The sequence below is a fragment of the Microtus ochrogaster genome, unplaced genomic scaffold (genome assembly GCF_000317375.1).
Source record: "Microtus ochrogaster isolate Prairie Vole_2 unplaced genomic scaffold, MicOch1.0 UNK28, whole genome shotgun sequence".
Taxonomy (NCBI): domain Eukaryota; kingdom Metazoa; phylum Chordata; class Mammalia; order Rodentia; family Cricetidae; genus Microtus; species Microtus ochrogaster.
The window spans coordinates 4,552,037-4,572,344 of record NW_004949126.1 but is presented as its reverse complement, the minus strand read 5'-3'; the positions used below and the strand labels follow the sequence as shown (position 1 = coordinate 4,572,344).

The following is a 20,308-nucleotide window of genomic DNA, read 5'->3' as shown; positions in this document are numbered from 1 at the left end:
AGATTTCTGTCCGGTGCTCCAATTTGGGTCTCTGTCTCTGTCTCCTTTCATCGCCTGATGAAGGTTAATATTCAGGGGGATGCCTATATGTTTGTCTCCAATACAGATTCTCACACACACAAAAGGCACGGTGTAGTGAATAAAAAATTAACCTCACTAATACACTACTTAACAAAATTTCAGACCAAAAGGCACAAAGTGAATCTCAATCTTTCAGAAAAAAAAAAAAAATCATAACGGCTTTAAATTTCTGAATGTCAAGTCTTGATACCAAAAAACAAATTACCATATCTTACAATTTTGTAGAAAAACAATCCATGTCTAGAAATTTACATCCGAATTATCATTATTTAGAGAAAAGGGAAAAGGACATGCAAAATCTTAAAAAAACAATTAACTTCCATACATTGTTTTTCATTTATTCTATGAGGACGAAGGAGAGTATAAAATACTGTGGGGAAAACACGGGGGATATCAAGTATTTGCATGAGCAGGACTGACTGACAGGACAGGGCTGCTGTTTCCAGAAATGGAGAAGTTACTGCCTAGCGTGTAGACTCACACCGCTAAACCAGCACCAGGATGCTAAGGAAGACCCCGGAGAATCTAAGCCAGCTTTGGCTAGAGCTCCAGGCTGACTTAAGCAAGACTGTAAGAACCTGTGGCAAACTATAAAGAACATACCTGTGACTTTATGTCTCGGTGAAGAATTTTTCTATCATGTACGTGCTTCAAAGCCAAACATATCTGTACAAACCAGTCCAAAATCTAGAGAGAAACATCACATTAAGAACATTTAGGCTACAATTTCTTTGTACTTTGCCAATACTAACACTAGTAGGTGTTCAAGCCAACTGACAAAAAGAAATAGGTATAACGCATACTAAATATGTTACACACTGCAAAGTATGGAAAGAAATGAATGAAAAGTATAAATAATTTATACTTTATTATTGATTAGTGCTAGGTGGGTAAGTTTGGTAAGTTTATCTTTTTTCTGTATCTTTTCAATATAATTAAAAGCTACCAAAAAAAAACTATCAAGATAAAAATTTAGAAGGCATCTACCAAACACCTCTAACCGTATTCACCACAGATAAATAGTCTCTGGAATTGTCAGTTAGAAGGAAAACAAATTTCTACCTCACCTCTTCATGCCAAAATACTTACAATTAGACAGTATTATTAAACAATAATAAAACAAAACATTGATCAATTTTAATAATTTTTGACTGACACATGATTTTCAAAACAGAACACAAAAATACTTCTCTCCAAAGTCCCATGGTAACTTTGCTATACAAAATTTACAACATCTTTGTAGCAAAATATATGGTCAAGTTTAATAACAATTAGAGAAAAATCCTTGAACGTAATTAACAGGTTGCTAATTCTCAAATGTGCAGAAGTTCTTTCACATCTCTGGGGCAAGGCCAGTGACTATAACAAGAGATGACAGAGGATGATAAACACATACAGGAAATACTAACTTTTCAAGTTAAAAATAGCAACCAAGAGCCGGGCAGTGGTGGCTCATGCCTTTAATCCCAGCACTCGGGAGGCAGAGGCAGGTGGATCTCAGTGAGTTTGAGGCCAGCCTGGTCTACAGAGTGAGTTCCAGGACAGGCACCAAAGCTACAGAGAAACCCTGTCTTGAAAAAAAAAACCAAAAAAAAAAAAAAAAAAAAAAAAAAAAAAAAAAAAAAAACCAAAATAAAAATAGTAACCAGGGAACCAGGGAATATCCCACTGTAACGTGAGATGGCTCAGAATGTGGTACAATGCATACCTACCTCATTTTCATATTTCCTCTGTGAGGAAGTGGTAATCATTTGATAAAACACAGAAACTGAAAATTCACATGTCTTTTAAACTAGTAATTGCAAATTCAGATTTATTACAGATATAGTATCAGAAATGGCAAAATATGTATACAAGGGGCGTATGGTTTAGTACTACTTGTTTATTAAACAATCTACATGTCCATTAAGGGGACTGATAAATTATTGATAGCCCTGTACTATACAGCCACTGAGAAGGAAACAACTTTGCGTACAGAACTCAACACTGTCAACTAAACACAGATGTGGCAGAACAGTATGTATAGCACACTCCCAGTTTTGAAAAAGCACATGCTTATCTCCCATCTGAACTGGATCTGCACATGCTTATATCCCATTTGAACTGGATCAGCACAGGCTTATCTCCCATCTGAACTGCATCAGCACAGGCTTATAGCCCATCTGAACTGGATCAGCACATGCTTATATCCCATCTGAACTGCATCAGCTAGGCACTTGTACTTACAGTGTGTGTCTGTGTGAGCACACAGACAGAAGGAAGAGCGAAGAAAAGGGAATCCGTAAACAGGGTCAACATTACAGAAGTGGACTGCAGAATAACGTGTAAGCAGCTTTACTTGTTACACGTGCTTTTAGTATTCTTAAGGAACAAATAGTACATTTAAAGTCACAGAAAATTGATTTTAAAATATTTCTCTAATTAAACACCCCTTCCATGTGAGGTGGCAGCAGAAGGCTTACTAGTTTCAAGTCACGCACATGATAAAAGCCCTATTTCCAAAGATAATAAAAACTAAAAAACCCTCTCAGTTAATTATTTTTTTAGATATTCACTGAGAGAGAATAGCATACAATTGGAAATGCCTTTTCATAGAGACATAGGATTCTGAGTAGAAAAAGTGACTTCAGGAGTACACACAGTGGTAGAGACTCACAAATCCCTGTGAGGAAATGCATCTGACTAAGGGAAAGACAACGAGAAGGCTAAGTGGAGACAACTGCCATGGAAACTGGGGTGGAAAGGAAGTGATTCCGGAGTCTGGCCACCTCACTCTACAGAGTTCCTCTGTTACCTTGTTTCCCACACCTGTTCTGTTTGTCAAAAATATATTGAACGCGGCACAGAGATGTGTAGGAATCAACTTTGCAGAATGTTACTGAAAGAGCTCACAAATTAACAGTCATCAAGTTTATTCTGTAAAGAGTAAGAGAAGCTGGGGCAGGGGTGGCACACACCTTTGATCCCAGCACTCAAGAGGCAGAGGCAAGAGGATCTCTGAGTACTGCCTGGTCTACAGAGTGAGTTCCAGGACAGCCAGGGCTACTCAGAGAAACCCTGTCTCAAAAAAACAAAACAAACAATAACAAAAGAGGGGGAGTAAGAGAGTATACAGCTGAGGCTTAATATTCATATGGTCTCTATCTTAACTTTCCCACCATAGTAATAAAGCAATCATAAGCTATTTGCAAACAATTATGATGTAATAAAATTTCATTTTCAAATAAAGATAGGGGGGCTGGATTGGGGCTATAAAGACTGTTAGAGAGATGAACAAGTAACTCAGAGACTCCAGAGAGGTCATGTGCTAATCTTAAAGCTACAGAAGCACCAGCCACGCCTGGAGATGATGAAAAAAGATAACACGGTGAATATATGAACTAAGTAGTGACCTCAGGGATAGAACAATAGGGAAAGATGCCTGTCCACTTCAGTTCTTCATTGTGTGACTCTGAAAAAAAGATCACTTTGAAATTAAATAGAAGTCGGTTCAAACGCCAACTAAATGATTGGGGGTAAGTTACTTAGCCTCTGCTAGATTCCTTCTCTAACAAATAGGAAAAACTATCCAGAGCCATAAGATTTAAAAGAACAGCCGGGCGGTGGTGGCGCACGCCTTTAATCCCAGCACTCAGGAGGCAGAGGCAGGTGGATCTCTGTGAGTTCGAGACCAGCCTGGTCTACAGAGCTAGTTGCAGGACAGGCTCCAAAACTACAGAGAAACCCTGTCTCGAAAAACCAAAAAAAAAAAAAAAATTTAAAAGAACAAATACAGCCCTCCATCCTCCTTAGCAAAAACATACATATAAATTGAGACTAGGTGATAAAGAGAAAGGCAGAAGGAATTTAAAGAAAGAAAAGACCAAAGAAAACCAATTATGAAAAACTTAAAGAAATTGGGACTTGAGCTGAACTTTAAATAATGAAAGTAGAATAAGACAATTAAGGGAGATGTTACAAAAATAATCACAATAAAATACAACAAAGAGGAAGAGATAGATGTACAAATACAAGGTTCAACAATACAAAATTCATGTTCAGTAAATGTTAAAATAAATGATAAGGGATAGACAAATTTATAAAAAAAAAAAGAAAAAACTAAAAAATGAGGCTGCTTAGGTAAGGTGGGACATACTTTAGACTCCGGTAGTCAAATTAGCTGTCATGCTGCTGCAAATGCAAGGCTTCCAGGGCTAGAGTTATTAAGCAAGACTGTACTTCAGGAAGATATCATCTGGCAGCAATAAGATAGACTGGCAGAACACAGAATAACCAGTTATAATAATTAGGTTACACGCATGCATATATATGCACATATACATGTATGCAACCCAATTATTATTATCGAAATATTATTACCATTATATGTATGCACATACATATACATGTGGGATACAGCTATACATACAAGAATATATTACAGATAGGAAACTAAGCAAAGATGGTTGTAATTGTAGTAGGAGCTGTGGGCTGCGTTCTTGCCACCCAGCTCCCGGCCGCCTGGCTAGCTTATGAACCCCAAAATAACAACACACAAATTGTATTCATTTAAACACTGCCTGGCCCATTAGCTCTAGTTTCTTACTGGCTAATTCTTACATCTTGATTACTTATTTCTATTAATGTGTGTAGCACCCCAAGGTGCACTTACCGGGAAGATTCTAGCCTACGTCCATCCTGGGTCAGAGCTTCATCAAGTCTGCCCTGGCGATGAACTGCATGGCATCTGTCTGAGGCGTCTTACCTCACTTCCTCTTCCTCCCAGCATTCTGTTCTGTTTACTCCACCCACCTATGTTCTAACCTATCAGGGCCAAGCAGTTTCTTTATTAATTAACCAATGACCTTCCTCCATCAGATGGTAGTTAAATTAGAGATGAGACTAAAGTATTGAATCTAATACCAGCCTGCCCTATCAATTACAAATAGCATTTGTACTTAAAAATTAATACATATAGCTGGGTGTGGTGGCATACATCTATAGTTTCAGCACTGAAGTGGTAGAGGTGAATGATCAGAAGTACCAGGCCAGCCTGGGCTACATGAAACTCCATCTTCTGTTCTGCACCCCCACCTCACTATATATAAAACTATATATAACTATATACAAAATCACATTTTGAGTTGCTTCTCGGTAGCAGGGTAGGAATCAAGCTCCTATGTGCCAACCCACCTGATCTTCTTGAAACAAAGCACCTTTCTGAGCATTTATTCGTTTAAACAGATCTCCTCCTTCACAGTAATCCATTACTATGTAGAGAGAGCCATTTTCTACAAAATATAAACATCAAATCCCATTTTTAAAATGTTGCATCAAAATCACAGTTAAATTAAGGTACTTAAAGATTTGCTAAAAAGCAGCATCTAGCCAAGAGTGGACCATCTTCAAAAGGATTAGGGCACAAAGTCTAGGAACGCTGTCTATACGGGCTGTACAATGATTTAAGTTTCAGGCAACTCCATAATCAACCATTTTTCTAACAAAAATATACCATCTGAGTAGAGAACGATGTTCATACCTTAATACGTCAAGAACATAAATACAATGCAGAACAATATATGTTTGCTCAATTTCCTTAAATGCTAAATATAAAATCATGTTTTCCCACCCATTTTTCAGAACCCTTAGACTTGAAATGATCACTAGCTTTTAGTTTTGAATTATTAACTAGAATTAACTGTTCATTAAACACAAACTCAACAATAAATGATATAATGAACTCTGTGGATTCAACAGTAAATAAGGCACAACCTCCACCTCCAATCCCAGGGGTCTCTTTTATTCTCTTATAAATCTTTATGCAAGAAGAAAGGATCTTCTGTGTCTCTTTCTATCTTTAGAAAGGCCCAGAAAACAGTTATTCTTTCTACTACCAACGTTTTTTCATGCAAGGAAGAGTGACCAATATGACTTGTAAAATGTGTTGAGCCATGACTCACTAAGGAGACTATCACAACCAAAGAGTGGTGCTCCTACTTCTCGTATCCTTATGATGTGCACAATGGCCATATTTCTAGAAACACTCATTTCTCTCCATTTCTAGTGGCATTGTAATTGAGGGTTCTTATATGCTCTTCTGATATATAGCCTAGAATAAACCATTAGAACTAGATACTGATCTGGATCAAACTAATTAAGGATCTAGTATGACTATGACTAGCTGGAAAGATCCTCTCAATATACATGCTAAAAATGACAAAATAAAATGGGCTGGAGGGATGACTCAGTAGCTAAGAGCACTCAAAGGACCTGAGTTTGTTTCCCAGCACCCACAGTGGCTCACAGTCACTCCTAATTCCAGTTCCATGGGGTCGGTTGCTGCCTTCTGACCTCCAAGAGCACCAAACATGTACATGGTGCACCTAGATGCACACAGGCAAACACACACATAAAGTAGAAATAAACCTTAAAAACTGGCAATATGAAAAAAAAAACCTCTGTACAATCCACAAGTTGCACATAGAGTGTCGTCATCTATACATTTATTAATAATTAAGACTATTTCAGGGAGGAAACAGAGCAGTAACAATAGCTAATTCTGAGACAAAATAATAATAATGGTATTTCAAAGATAGCTGAAAACAAACCTTCTATGCTTTGGAAGCTAAGTGTAGTACCAAGAAGCTGAAGAGGGAAGATTGGCAAGTTTGAGCCTAATCTGAGTTACTTGGCAAGAGCCTGTATCAAAGCTGGAAATAAAACTTGGAAGTGTTTGCAGAGAGCACACAAAGCCACATATCTGATCTCCAGCAATGGAAGATGGGGAAACAGAGAGGTGAGACTACAGAAGTTACACAGAACACAAAGAAATTTGAAAAATTTCAGTATATGAGGGGATTCAGTATATGAATTAGCTACATTTTCTGCTACTCAGATCTCTATTGGAGCAAATCTTCATTTGTTCTCTCCTTCTCTCTCCCCTTCCCATCTCCCTCTCCCTGTGCTCCCACTCATCTACCCACTGCTTGCATGCCTGCTTGTCAAGGTCTCTCCAGATGTTACCCAGGCTGGCTTCAAACTCACAACCTCCTGATTCTACCTCCCTAGTACTAACTAGTATTGCAGGTGTGGCACCACACCCAGTTTTAAATCAATACCTACTTAAATATATCATTAACAGAAAAGGATTTCCTTTGTTAGAGAAGTAATGATCTGTTTTGTATTCTTTCTAACATCATACCATCATCTGTTTGTCAGATTAATTTGCACAGGACTACAGATACACAAAAACCCCTTCATCACTAATAGCCTTACAGGCTCTTAAAGGACCCCTAAAACCCAAAACTACTACCTTAGAAACTGCTTGATGTTGAAACAAAACAAAGCACAAAAACCGCATAAGCTAGTGACATAGAGAATAACTAAGAGCATAACAAAAACATTAACGGGACATGAAATAGAAAACTCAGCACAAGCGCACTGCTTGGCTATTTCTAGCATCTTTCCTTTACCACTACTAAGTTTAGAAGCCAAAAGTCCCAGACATTTTAATTACTGTTTTCTAACAGTCTGGGTGTGAATTTGTGTTCATTATAAAAGACATATGTGTGCTATATATGTATGGCATGTCTTAGCTATAATTCAAGTGCAGTGTTTCCTAGAGTTCTGTGAGCTGCTGGAGCAAGTTGATCAGATCTGAAGGGCGGTCATGGGAAAGTCCATTGTAGCTTATTTGGCAGAAATTCACAGCTCTGCACTGGCTAGTGGGTCTGAAATAGGGACAGCGTGGAAAGGTACTGTCCCCAGTCTCCCCGCAAGTAGACAGTGTCTGATGTGGACTGGATTAGTGGGCTTTTAGCTGCTATCCACTGTAGAGCTGCTTCTTTGCTATTGGAAAGACTCCCACAGCTTTTGAGTTACAGAAGTCTTCAGAATTGTGGTGCCAGGGCAGAGAGAAAAACCAAGCACTTTGTTTCCCTAACACAGCACGTGTCGTGTAGGCACAGAAAACAGGCTAAGAATCAACACTGGCTGTCAACCACGCTAATTCCTAGGGAGTTCGAATGAGGGTGAACTTAGAAGAACCGAGAACTTGTAGTCATGCCTGTCTATGCCTTCTGAACATTTATGGTGACAGGTAATGCTTAAAATGAAGTACATTTGAATCATTCAGATGACTCCTAGGTGCAGATGGGCCTGTTCACCACGTTCTAGGATGGACTGGGAGGGCCCATGAGGACCCACTCCTAGATGAGGATATATGGTAGTTAAAGGCTACTGGGCAAGGACGAGTCATTTTTCCTCTGGGCTGTCATCACTGGTAAACTGCCCAAGAAATAACCCCATTATGGAAGTTTTTGACACGACTACATTGTGGGAACTCCTTCAGCCAGCACCCCATACCTGTCCACATGCAAGCAACCCTAGTTAAAGTCTGTGGGTTATTAAAAAGAGAAGACATGAAAGTAGGGAGTGCTTGGAAGAGGAAAGCAATGGGCTGCAGGGGGAATATGATTAAGTTATATGCATGTATGAAATCATCAAAAATAAGGTAATGGTTTTTACAAAAATCAAGATCAGAACATTTTCTCAGTGTCAGTAGAAATACTTATAGGGAAATTTAAGGTTAAAATGTTGCTATTAATTTTGCCCACTCAAAATTTTTGTACTATACTGCTTCTTCTTAAGTAATTGTTAATAACAGTAAGTCAATATTAAGCTATGAGGGTATCACTACTATCCTAGAATCAAACTAATACTAACATGCATATTTATCAAACAACAAAAACAAAAAGTATTTTTACTGAAAATACATTCACAAAATAATTCCTTAAAGGAAAATACCCAAAAGTTGTAAGTATCTTAGAGCTTATTTTAAATGTTTGCAAAATATATCTGACCTTCAAATGATTCTTTATATTGGACAATATTTGGATGCTTCATGTTTGCCAACACTGCAACTTCTCTCCTTGATTCCTGCCGTTCTTTGCCGGACATCTTAAATGGAAGAAAATAGTAAAGCCACTAATAAAGGTAAAAGTCCACCTATAAGAGAGTGGTTAAAAATGCTACTAATACAGCACGATAGCAATAACAAACATTAAAAACTATAGCAGTATGTTACAAAGGAATGAACTGAATCCGTAAGTGAAGCCCATTAAGCGTGCTCAATCTACAGTAAGTTACAGGACTGTAAGTATATGTTTCTACATACCATACAGGAACAAAGAGGAAAAAATCTGAAAGGACACACAGACTCCAGTGACGTAGTGGTCCTGATGGGATCATAGCACTCTTCCTCACTAGGTTATGCGTTTCTCTGATAAATATTAAATATTTAATATTTGGTCCTATGGTGACCAAATTACTACTTCTGCAACCAAAGTAAAAATGTACTTACTCTTGAAATGTTAATTTCCTTGATAACATAATGCCTGCCATCCTCTGTGGACTTAACAAGAACAGCTTTTCCAAATGAGCCTTCTCCAATCTTCTGTAGTCTAACATACTTCTCCATGGCTCTTTCTTAAGGCATTTTTATAGGGTAGCTACATACAAAAGAATTAGCAGAGATTAGGCAAGTCTTAATACAAAGATATTTAATATCTTGACTGAAACTTACACTTTACACTTAGAACAAAACAAGAAATAGCGATGATTCAGTTTTATTAGAATGCTCTGAAGTATCCAGCAGTAAACATATTTACAATACAGGCACATAAAGGCAATCTTTTTCCTACATGAACTAGTAGCATTATTTTATCATTTTAATAAGAATAAAGCTTAGTAAGACAATTTTTCAAAGCTGTTTCAACAATTCAAGGTAAAATTTCTGTGCGTATATTTTGTTATTTATTGTAAGGATTTTCTTAGGATAAAATCTGAAATCAAAGACTATGCAGGTGTTAAAGCTTGCAAACATATTACTTAAGCATCTTGCAGAAAAATCTGTCAGAGCACGGTCCAAGAACGAAGGCATGTGAGAATTGTGAGAATTCCTGAGTGCTTGTGAGAAAACTCCAAGAAAACACAGTCTTGTGACCTCCGTTTTTTCAAAACACAGAACTGTTCTTAAAATGTGTTGTCGTGCTTAATCCAGGTGTAGTGTTTATTTCAGCTGCTGTCATTCATCTGCTCTGTGGAAAAAAATGTTTTCCCGTGATTGTACTCTTTACTCATGTGACTCAGCCCTCAGAGTATAAACTTCTGCTGCTCTGAATAAAGGTGGCTATCGCATGAGACTTTGGCCCACCTTCTCTTTAGGCCCCACTCTCTCCGGTTCAGACCCACTAGAGTGGTAAACATCTACTACGGTAACCAATACTGTATAAAATGTTGACTCTTAAACACTCTTACCAACAGTGGCTATTCTTTATAAAGATATCAAAGAAGCAAAAAAAGAGCTGGCCTGCAAGATGGCTCAGTGGGTTAAAGGCACTTGCTAAGCAAGTTTGGAGAGCAGAGTTGGATCCCTGGAAGGAGAAAACTCCACAAAGTTGCTGCTTGGCTTCCACACATGCTCATGGCATACATGCCCCCACTGACATCTGCACTTGCAGTTGTAACAAACTTCACTGTCTAAAAAGAGCACTGGACCCTTAGAGCTTGTGGTGGTTTGAAGGGCCCCACAGCCTCATACACTTGCATTTTTAGTCCCCAGGTGAAGAACTCTTTAGAAGACTAGAAGGCGTGGCCTTGTTGGAGGAGGTTTATCACTGGGAGTAGGATTTGAGATTTCACATGACCATACCAGGCCCAGTGCCCCACTTTCCTCTGCAGACCTGCCTGTGGATCAGGATGTAAAGGTATCAGCTACCACTCCAGCACTGTGCCATGCCTTCCTGACTGCCGCCATGCTCCCTTCATAATAAACTAACCCTATGAAACCATTAAGCAAGTCCCTAGTTAAATTCTTTCCTTTTTAAGAGTTGTCTTGGTCACTGTGTCTCCACACAACACTAAGACAGAGCTAAGTCCTGGTTCTATTACTTGTCACATGACCTTAGACCAGTGGTACTCAACCTGTGGGTTGCGACCCCTTGGGCAGTTGAACTACCCTTCACAAGGGTTGCATATCAGATATCTACATATGAGATATTTACATTATAATTCATTACAGTGGCAAAACTACAGCTGTGAAGTAATAACAAAATAATTTTATGATTGGGGGGTCACCACAGCATGAGGAACTGCATTAAAGTAGTATCAGAGCTGTTGAGAACCACTGCCTTACACTAATGCTTTCTGTATCTCAATTTATTCACCTATAAATGTAGATAAGCACAGTATGCACTTAAAGAATCACTGTGAGGGATAATTAAAGCAATATACTAAGAACAACCTAAGGCATGTGTCACTGTGTTCCTTTTCTGATGGACAGTGCTACATTTCAATTCTTCTGCTTACTGATAAATCTGAAAATTTCTTCCATATTTATTCAACATTTGTACTTCCTGTAAACTGTTTGCCCAGTTCTACTTGCATTGTCTTTTATTAGTATGCAAAACCTTACTATTTAATGAAATATTCATCTGTCATAAAAGTAAAAACTTTATTTTTGAGACAGGTTTTTAATGTAATCCAGGCTGGTCTTAAACTAACTGTCCTCCTTTTCAGTCTTAAATGCTGGGGTACAAGTATGTACCTCCACGCCCAGCTTAACATGAACTGGCTTGATTAGTATACCTCAAAGATTTTCCAACCAAGATAAAGTTGTTAGTAGCTTGGCTAATCTTGGTTGTCAACTTGACTATACCTGAAATCAACTAAAACCCAAGCAGCTGGGCACACCTGTAAGGGATTTTCTTGGCTGGATCATTTGAGGTGGGAAGACCCACTCCAAATCTACATCACTTGAGATCAGAAGACCCATCCTAAAATCTGGGCTACACCTTTGGTGGCAGTCCACATAAAAGGATATAAAGGTATCAGCTACCACTCCAGTACTATGCCATGCCTTCCTGCCTACCGCCACGCCATGGAGGACAGACGCTTTGGCTCTTTACCTGCTTGCCTTCACTCCTGAGGGCAAGCTTTATCTAGCCCACTGCTGAAGCACCCCTTCACTGGCATTAAAAACTTCATCTTCAGGATTGAAGACTAACTTTGTGGAAGAGATTCTTTGCTTTTCCATCTGGTCACAGCCATTGTGGGGCTAGCTAGACCACAGCCTGTAAGCCATTCTAATAAACCCCCATCTATTCTGTTTCTCTAGAGAACCATGACTAATACAATAGCTTTAACAATTATAATTTTAGGGGGCTGGAGAGATGGCTCAATGGTTAAGAGCATTGCCTGCTCTTCCAAAGGTCCTGAGTTCAATTCCCAGCAACCACATGGTGGCTCACAACCATCTGGAATGAGGTCTGGTGCCCTCTTCTAGCCTTCGGCATACACACAGATAGACTATTGTATACATAATAAATAATAAATATTTTAAAAAAACAATTATAATTTTAGGATAAGTCAGAAAAAATACACTAGGTAATGAGAGCTTAAGAAAGGAAGCATGTGAAAGTCATAAAAGCAGTAATCAACACAGCCAGGGGCAAGATTTCTCTTCTGCAGAATACATAAATTCACTATTTTAGTCTGAAACTAATACTTTATTCACCCAAGATGCTCTGTTTCCATTCACAGCAAGCACATTCCAATGTATAATTCCCTTCTAGGAGGAAATGGGCTTTCAGGAAACTTAAAGTTTCTGCCACAGTTCACCACCTCATCCACCAATACTAAATTTTTAAATTTCCCTTAAAAAGGTTTGGTTTTCTTAAGTTACAGAATTCATAATATAGTCCTGAAAACTAAAGGTTAAAATCCAGCCTGTAGTAAAATTGATAATTATCTTATTAAATTTTGTGAAAAAAGAACCTTCCTCAACATTAATAAACATTATAATCAGATCTCATTTCAATTTCTATAATGAAAATTCTTTTAGCAACTTTAAGAGAACTAAGAATTAAAACACTATCATAAAAATCCAGCCATCAACAGTAGGATAGAGAGGAAAAGTCATTCCAAACATGGCCTACATTGAATCAACTGGCATAGTATAATGGGTTTCTGGGAATCAGCCAAAACTTAATGCTATTCCCAGAACATGGAAGCTCAATGTATCATATTACTACACTACTTAGAGATGATAAACTCATCTTAGAAGACTCAATCCATGAAATAAAATTACATTAAATAATAGCCACATAATGAGGTTATTTCATAACCGTCATTGTTTTGTGACATTTTTCGAAAAGAGAAGAAAACAAAATTTGTCAGTTTGGCTGTTTTTCCAAATTTAATTGACAATTCCTTTCTAGATACTATACCAAAAAGGCAGAACCTATTAGTGTTCCTATTCTGTAATTCTATTGCCATCCACATACTGAGCTTTGTGGTTCTAATTCAGTAAAGCCAAATTTACTGCTCTTGGTAAAAAGAGAATAATTCTAATTGCCATCAAACAATGATAAACACATTGTTTATCAATGGTGTGGGAACTCCTGTCTATGTGTTGCTTTTCTTGGTTAATAAATAAAGCTGTTTCAGACAGTGGCTTAGCAGAATAGGGCAAGGCAGGAATTCCAAGTAGATAGAGGAGGAGAGAGAGGCAGAGTCAAGGAGAAGCCATAGAGCTACAGCAGGAGACGCCAGAAGAAACCTTACTGGTAGGCCACAACCACATGGTGATATACAGATTATTAGAAATGGGTTAATTTAAGATATAAGAGCTAGCTAGCAATACAACTAAGCTATTAACCAAACAGCATTGTAAATAATATAGTTTCTGTGTGATTATTTCAGGTCTGGGAGACCAGGAACAAACGAGCAGCCTCTACCAACAGGTACCTTTCTGAGCAATCAGATTCATATTAATGAGTTTCAGAACACATGACAAGTTCTCCTTTTCTGTAGTCAATGTAAATCAGAAGGAAAACAAGCTACCTATTTCATAGTTGTTAGACTTTACAACTAATTTATTATACTAGAAAACAGTTTCAAATGAAGTGAAAGAAAAGATAATAACATATACCACCTGCATCAACGGGCTTTCTTACACAACCAGGACCATGCACCTAATGGTGGCCCCACCCACAGTAGACTGAGCTCTCCCACACCAATCGTTAATCAAGAAAATGCTCACAGACATGTACAGGACAATCTGACTGAGGCAAGCCTTCAAGTGAGACTCCCTTTTCCAAGATATGTCTAGATTTGTATCAAGTTGGCAACAAACACATTTATATAAGAAATAGTTCTGTAAGGACACAAAAACTAGTAATATTGCTTTTAAAAAGGGAAGTGAACAGTTGAGAATTCTTTGATCTTTTGTATTGTCTGAATTTTGAACTATAAGAATTGATTAGCTAGTCAAAATAATAAAGTTAAACTTTTAATAAGCCATGTATACTGATACAAGTAGGAAGAACACTGAGCAAATCAATTTTTTCACTTTAATTTTTTTTTTTTTTTTGGTTTTTCCCGACAGGGTTTCTCTGGTTTTGGAGCCTGTCCTGGAACTAACTCTGTAGACCAAGCTGGTCTCGAACTCACAGAGATCCGCCTGCCTCTGCCTCCCGAGTGCTGGGATTAAAGGCGTGCGCCACCAACGCCCGGCCTCACTTTAATTTTTAAATGTTTTAAAATGTATGTATTTAGAAAGACAGACAGACTGTGTGTGTGGGGGGGGGGTGACAACTTGTGGGAGTCAGTTCTTTTCTTCCACCATGTAGGTAGGTCATGGAGACTGATCTAAGGTCATCAGGCTTGGTGACAATCTTGCTGGCCCTACTTGAATATCTGAACAGGAAAGGGGATACAGCTTGGCAGCAAAAGGACCTGCCTAGAATGCACCAGGCCCTGGGACTAATCCTTAGCATTGAAGGAGAAAAACCTTAAACAATGTCCAAACTTTTTTACCTTAACATTTAAAGTTTTGCCACAATATCATGTTGCTTTTTAAGTATGTTCCAGAAAAAAACATACCGTAGCTCTAGACAAATTAGGTATCTTCCTTTTTATTCTAAGAACTATTACAAATAAGCAATGTTTGACACAATATTATGAACCACATGTGAAAACTGTCAGATTACATGAATTTAAAACTGCATCTCCATCAATCAGGAAAACACATACTGACAGGCAGTAAGCAAAGCTGTTTCGGATATTTGATGGACAGGTTATTCCAAAGGGAAACATTAGGAATAGATGAAAACATGCCAAGAAACTTCCTGGTACTGCCTACAGGCAGTCTAAACACACAGTTCTTCCAAAACAACAGAAACAGCCTGAACTGTAGAAAGGTCAATGTATCTTCTCAGAGAGGAAAATCTTTCTTTATTTTTCATAACTGAGAATAAATTAGAAAACAAAATAGAGGATTGCTACTATTTATTTTTTACAGTATGTGTTTTCTCCTTGGTAAATATATTCAGGTAACATTCAAGGAGTTTGAGGTAGAAACTACCAACATTCAAAGACAAACTTAATATGCATGAAAAGCTATTATGTCCATAATTTAGAAAAGAAAGCAGACTAGAGAGTAAAATCTACTTGGGATACAATGCTAATGTATTATTAATATGACCTCAAAAGAACTTCTGTGGTGAAGTTCCACAGCTTTTATCAGATTTCTAACAGACTTTTTTCTGTGTAAAAACCAGTTTCCCCACAAAATAGGTTACTCGGGTTTCCCTAGAAGAGACAATTTTAACTGCAGACATCTAGATTCTCAAAACTAGAAACAAAGAACTACTCTTTGTGTTTGGCTGCAGCCCTTCATCTCTACTTACTGCATCTTAAGAAAAGCCCATCATTAGCACTTAGAGGGACTAGGGCTTTTAAGCCTTCACAAACATTTCTAATGTGATTTATGTAGGCAATAAAAATATTTCTGCTTCTCGGAGGTCTTACAGGAGAGAAATAAAATTGATCGGGCAGATAACCTGCCTAGAAAAAAAAAATGAAGTCCTATATCCAATCCCCAGCAACCCTCCCCAAAGTTCCACTAAATTATTAAAGTAGTAAAAATTTGAATACTTTACACATGGAAATTGTGTCAAATCATGAAGAGAAGTGATACATTAGCTTTTAGGTTAATTAGTTAACTGTTATACATTTTCTCATTAAAATACACAGATAACATCATAGGCATCTAATCCATTTAAATGACTGCTTATCATCCACTAAGATTGCATTGTCATTTTATATCAAAGAACTGCTTGGAGCGACGAGTTTACATTTTAATGAGCTGAAGGTGCTTCAAGTGCAAACATTTGGGTGCGCATCCGTGCACTTTACAGAGCGTCCATACAAGTCTCCTGGCTCCCAGTGACTTCACCATCCTACCACTGCTTCCCCCACGAGAAACTCACCTCAATGACAAGGTACTTGATTCAGAATAACAGTGGCGACCATAAGCACTGGTCCAGAGGCAGCAGGGTCTTCCCCTAGGGCTTAAGGCAGCGGCACCACGGTGCACTTTGAAAAAGGCATGCTGAAAGAGAAAGCGAGTCTGTCTCCCCAGCAGCCGCTCACAGCCCAGGCTGCGACTCCCAACCCTGGCACGAGTCTCCGGCTGACGCGTCAGGCTCGCCTCCCGCGGGCCAGGCACAGCGCCCGCACCACGGACCCCGGCTCCGCGGACGACACAAACACAGCGGTTTCTGACCCCTTGGAAACGGCGGCGGCACAGGGGGAGTGCCTGGGTACCGCCCCCAACTTCACAGGGCCAGGAGGCAGGGCCGGGCGCGGAGCCGCAGCACGTGCGACTGGGGGGCTAGCTGCGGCCCGCGTCCTCCCGCCTCGCCACAGTGACCATGGATTCCGGGCTGCGGGCAACTGCACCGGCTCAAGGTAGGGACGCCCCACGTAGCCGCCCCAAAACCCTGGGGCTGAAGATGGGCAGAGAGGAACGGCCCGCGTCACTGTCGCCGGCGTGTGACGTCAGCGCGCAGGGGCCTACTTGCAAAGGTGCTGCAGGGGAGGAGCCGGAAGGCGCGGCGGGGCGGGGCTAGCCGAACGGTGCGAACGGGGCGGTACTTGCAGCGCGGAGCGGGACTAGAGGGGATGATAGGGGCGAGGCTTTGGGGAAGGGCGGGTTACGGGACTGCGGAAGCGAGGGGCTCCGGGCCCCACGCAAGTGGAGGAACTGGAGCGAAGCATTGGGGTCAAAGGAGCGGGCCTAGAGGAGAGAGGAGGCGAGGCGGAGGGCGGGGCGAGAGGTAGGCGGATCGGTTGGGGGCGGGGCGAAGCGAGTTGGGCGGGATCGGGGAGGGGCAAAGGGACTGGGGCGGGGCATCGGAAAGGGGCGGGGTCGTCGGAGAGTGTTAGGGCCACTGGGGTGAGGCTACCCGGAGGCTTGTGAAGACTGAAGAGAAATGGTACTAGCCTAAAGGTGCAGGTGTGGAAGAAGAATGTAAAACTGGAAAGAATTAGGCTGAGTGAAGGCGGGAAGTTCACTCAGGAATCTCGGACTGAATAAAGCATATTAATAACTTTCCCACACAAAGTACACAGAAACGGTACTTTTATAATTTAAGCCCTCATTGCTTAACTGAGGATGCCATAAGTTCACAAATAATTTTCCTTTAACTACAAAACCTTTAAGAAGTTATTTTGAGAGACTAGAGAAACGGTTCAGTTGTTAGGACGAGGACGAGTTCGGATTCCCAGAACCCATGCTAGTTAGCTCACAACCATCTGTAATTTAATTTTAGGGGGATCCTGAAGCCTCTGGCCTCTGCAGGCACTTATGCACATATGCACACATATCTATATGATTATAAATCAGGTATGCTTAAGTGATCTTGGGCAGTTAATTAAAGGAATCATTTAAATCTTTATTTTTTTAAGATACAAAGCTATAATTAGGTTTTCTACACCTTTACATCTACTGTGTATAACTTTTATATTAAAGTGGTGAACAATAGACTATTCAAATTTAGTGCAGAATGCAGAATTTGAAAAAGGTGCGGGGAGGGGGAGGTGGCTCACCCCTTTAATCCCAGCACTTGGGAAGCAGAGACAGGTGGATCTCTGAATTTGAGGCCAGCCTGGTCTACAAGAGCTAGTTCTAGGACAGGCTCTAAAATTACAGCGAAAAGGGCTGGAGAGATGGCTCTGAGGTTGCCTGCTCTTCCAAAGGTCCTGAGTTCGGTTCCCAGCAACCGCATGGTGGCTCACAACCATCTGTAATGGGGTCTAGTGCCCTCCTCTGGCCTGCAGGCATACACACAGACAGAATATTGTATACATAATAAATAAGTAAATAAATAAATATTTTAAAAAATTACAGCGAAACCCTATCTCACAAAAATAAAAAAAATAAGAAAGAATTTGAAACAGGTGAGAACACACCTAGCTAGAGTCATCTCGAGTAGCTTTACTCAATAGCCTAGTACCTTCTAGGATAACCTGGAACTGTGGAAAGTCCACACTTGAAGCAGGAAGAAGATGGCTCTTTGTGTGCTGCCACAGTTACTGTATGTTGTGCTTGTTGTGTGTTGTGGGCAGATAGAGTGGAGAGAATGAACAGAGTTCGCCAGAGGTCAGATGATTTAGATCAAAGAAACCTGCCTCCTCTTTCTGTTTTCCCATCCTTTCCCCACCCTACGCTTTCCTAGGTCCAGGAGTTTGTAATCATTTCTAACGTGGAGATAGACGTGGGATTTCTTTGCTGGGTGGTGACACAGCAAATCACTCAAGCTCTTCGGTCTCCATGCAGCTACAAAAGACTTACTTCATTCTTGTTGTTGTTGTTGTTGTTGTTTTTCTTCTCATCTTTAGCCCCATCCAGCTCCAGCCAGCAGGAATTTTGTCTATAGTACAACTCCAGTTCGACGGCCATGACATTATCTAACCAAGTGACGGAAACACTGCCAACTGCTAATCTGAGCAAACTGATTTTTAATGCTTGCCTGAAGAAAGACTTGTCAGATATGTCTGAAGATAATTCTTTAGAACAATGGTTCTCAGCATGTGGATCATGACCCCTGGGGGAGTCAAACAACCCTTTCACAGGGGTTGCCTAAAACTGTCGGGAAAACACAAATATTTACATAATGATCCACAACAGTGGCAAAATTACTGTTAGGAAGTAGCAATGAAAGTAATTTTATTGTTGGGGTCACAACATGAACTGTATTAAAGGGTCACAGCATTATGAAGGTTGAGAGTCACTACTTTAGACTCCTGGCAAGCTGAAAATATAAATTGTTAGTCTTTCTAAAAGCATGGGGCCAATATGTATATGCTTTTCTTCTACAATTTCACTTCTAGAACCATGGAGCTTCCCCCTCCCCCCAAAAAAGAGATAACCTAGAAACAATAGAATTGTCTACAAAAAATTGAGTAGATTACAATGTGTTTAAACAGTGAAAAACTCAAAAGCTAGTACAAAAGGTAAGCAGGATCTATGCTTACTGACATAGCACATTGGTGTATTTTTGAGAAAATATAGCGCATTACCTGGTGGTCTCCCTTTCTGGTTTATATACCCCTGTATGTTTTATTTTTACAGCACTGCTATTTCCTATTCTTAAGTATTCCACTGGATGTTCCTTTTAATCAAAAGTACTTTTGCTCCTTGAAACAATCTAGTAGTCTTAAGTGTACAAAAATAAAGCTTTTAATCTCCATCCTTGGTGCTCACTTCTGTGCACAAACTAATGTAAACGGTTTCTGAACTTCACTTACATTTCTGCTCTTAAAGAATACTCATGTTGGGCTGGAGAGATGGCTCAGAGGTTAAGAGCACTGACTGCTCTACCGGAGGTCCTGAGTTCAATTCCCAGCAACCACATGGTGGCTCACAACCATCTGTAATGAGATCTGGTGCCCTCTTCTGGTGTGCAGGCATACATGGAGGCTGAACACTGTGTACATAATAAATAAATATTAAAAAAAAAAAGAATACTCATGTATTCTTGCACGGTAGTCCTAATCTTTTTTATTGATTTTTATTGAACTCTACATTTTTCTCTACTCCCCTCCCTGTTTCTCCCCTTCCCCCTTCAATCCTTCCCCAAGGTCCCCATGCTCCCAATTTACTCAGGAGATCTTGTGGTTTTCTACTTTCTACTTCCCATATAGATTAGATCTATGTAAGTCCCATGCTCCCAATTTACTAAAGATATCTTGTCTTTTTCTACTTCCCATGTAGATTAGATCTATGTAAGTCTCTCAGTGTCCACATTGTTGTCTAAGTTCTCTGAGATTGTGGTTTGTAGGCTGGCTTTCTTTGCTTTATGTTTAAAAACCACCTATGAGTGAGTACATGTGATAATTGTTT

General features: G+C 39.7%; 1 protein-coding gene across 1 annotated transcript in view; it reads right to left on the bottom strand.

Annotated features, from left to right (window-relative positions):
* Nek1 (NIMA related kinase 1) overlaps window positions 1–16,465 on the bottom strand; it is a gene marked incomplete at its 3' end in the record, with an annotated part of 131,132 nt that extends 114,667 nt beyond the window's left edge. Inside the window, exons 1-5 of the mRNA XM_013354094.2 lie at window positions 16,392–16,465; window positions 9,422–9,569; window positions 8,922–9,018; window positions 5,254–5,351; window positions 685–768 (exon numbers count right to left, since the gene is read on the bottom strand). Of these exons, the coding sequence (XP_013209548.1) occupies window positions 685–768; window positions 5,254–5,351; window positions 8,922–9,018; window positions 9,422–9,538 (396 nt within the window). The remainder of the gene's footprint in view (window positions 1–684; window positions 769–5,253; window positions 5,352–8,921; window positions 9,019–9,421; window positions 9,570–16,391) is intronic.
* Between the last annotated feature and the right edge of the window lie 3,843 nt (window positions 16,466–20,308).